The sequence below is a fragment of the Colobus angolensis genome, unplaced genomic scaffold, assembly GCF_000951035.1.
Source record: "Colobus angolensis palliatus isolate OR3802 unplaced genomic scaffold, Cang.pa_1.0 Scaffold378, whole genome shotgun sequence".
In the NCBI taxonomy this organism is placed as follows: domain Eukaryota; kingdom Metazoa; phylum Chordata; class Mammalia; order Primates; family Cercopithecidae; genus Colobus; species Colobus angolensis.
Genome location: NW_012117132.1, coordinates 768,200 through 769,254, shown reverse-complemented (window position 1 = coordinate 769,254; position 1,055 = coordinate 768,200). Strand labels below are relative to the sequence as shown.

General features: G+C 43.6%; 1 protein-coding gene across 1 annotated transcript; it reads right to left on the bottom strand.

Annotated features, from left to right (window-relative positions):
- Positions 1-6: 6 nt before the first annotated feature.
- LOC105520302 (histone H3.3-like) lies at positions 7-576 on the bottom strand. The gene has a single exon (XM_011953933.1). It carries the CDS (start codon positions 495-497, stop codon positions 87-89), a length of 411 nt encoding a protein of 136 aa, XP_011809323.1. The 5' UTR covers positions 498-576; the 3' UTR covers positions 7-86.
- Between the last annotated feature and the right edge of the window lie 479 nt (positions 577-1,055).

The following is a 1,055-nucleotide window of genomic DNA, read 5'->3' as shown; positions in this document are numbered from 1 at the left end:
AATATCTAACGTTCAGAACTACCAATAACAGGAAGAAGAGAATTTTTTTTTTTTGAGAATGAAATGTTTCCCATCATAGTGGATTCTTAAGCACGTTCTCCACGTATGCGGCGTGCTAGCTGGACGTCTTTTGGCATAATTGTTACACGTTTGGCATGGATAGCACACAGGTTGGTGTCTTCAAAAAGGCCAACCAGATAGGCCTCACTTGCCTCCTGCAAAGCACCGATAGCTGCGCTCTGGAAGCGCAGATCTGTTTTAAAGTCCTGAGCAATTTCTCGCACCAGACGCTGGAAGGGAAGTTTGCGAATCAGAAGTTCAGTGGACTTCTGATAGTGTCTAATTTCACGGAGCGCCACAGTACCCGGCCTGTAGCGATGAGGTTTCTTCACCCCTCCAGTAGAGGGCGCGCTCTTGCGAGCGGCTTTTGTAGCCAGTTGCTTCCTGGGTGCTTTACCACCGGTCGATTTGCGGGCAGTCTGCTTTGTACGAGCCATGGTACAGAGACCTCCTTACTTACCCCCCTTCTCCTTCGGCTGGAGCTCGGCGAGCGAAAGGCGGCGCGGCGGCGGCTGCGAACACAATTAACATAAAGTTCTTAACAAGACTATTCTGTAACACCTTTCTCCAACAAATTAGCTGTATGTTAAAAACTATTAAGTCATTGCTAATGTTTTAAGCCATAATACAGAGAGCCTTATACTCTATGACGGGAGGAGGGAAAGTAGTTTGTCCTACGGTGCTACTCTGCATAAACATTACTGATGCTACCTATAGTAGGGCAAGAAAAGTAAAAAGAGTTTTGATTATTCAGGCAGCATTTTTAAAAACCTGTGAATTTGTATCAGTTCTCATCTAAACATTTGGACACAAGTATAAAATGAAAACATATGCACAAGTTATGATCTTTAAGTTATCTGCTTTTTTTGGTTTCACCGTACCTGTGCACCCTTCTGTTAGTGGGAATGATCAGACATGAACTCTGATTTCATATGTATAATCATACCTCGCTTAACGATGGAGATGCACTCTGAAAAATGTCTAATTAGGTTATT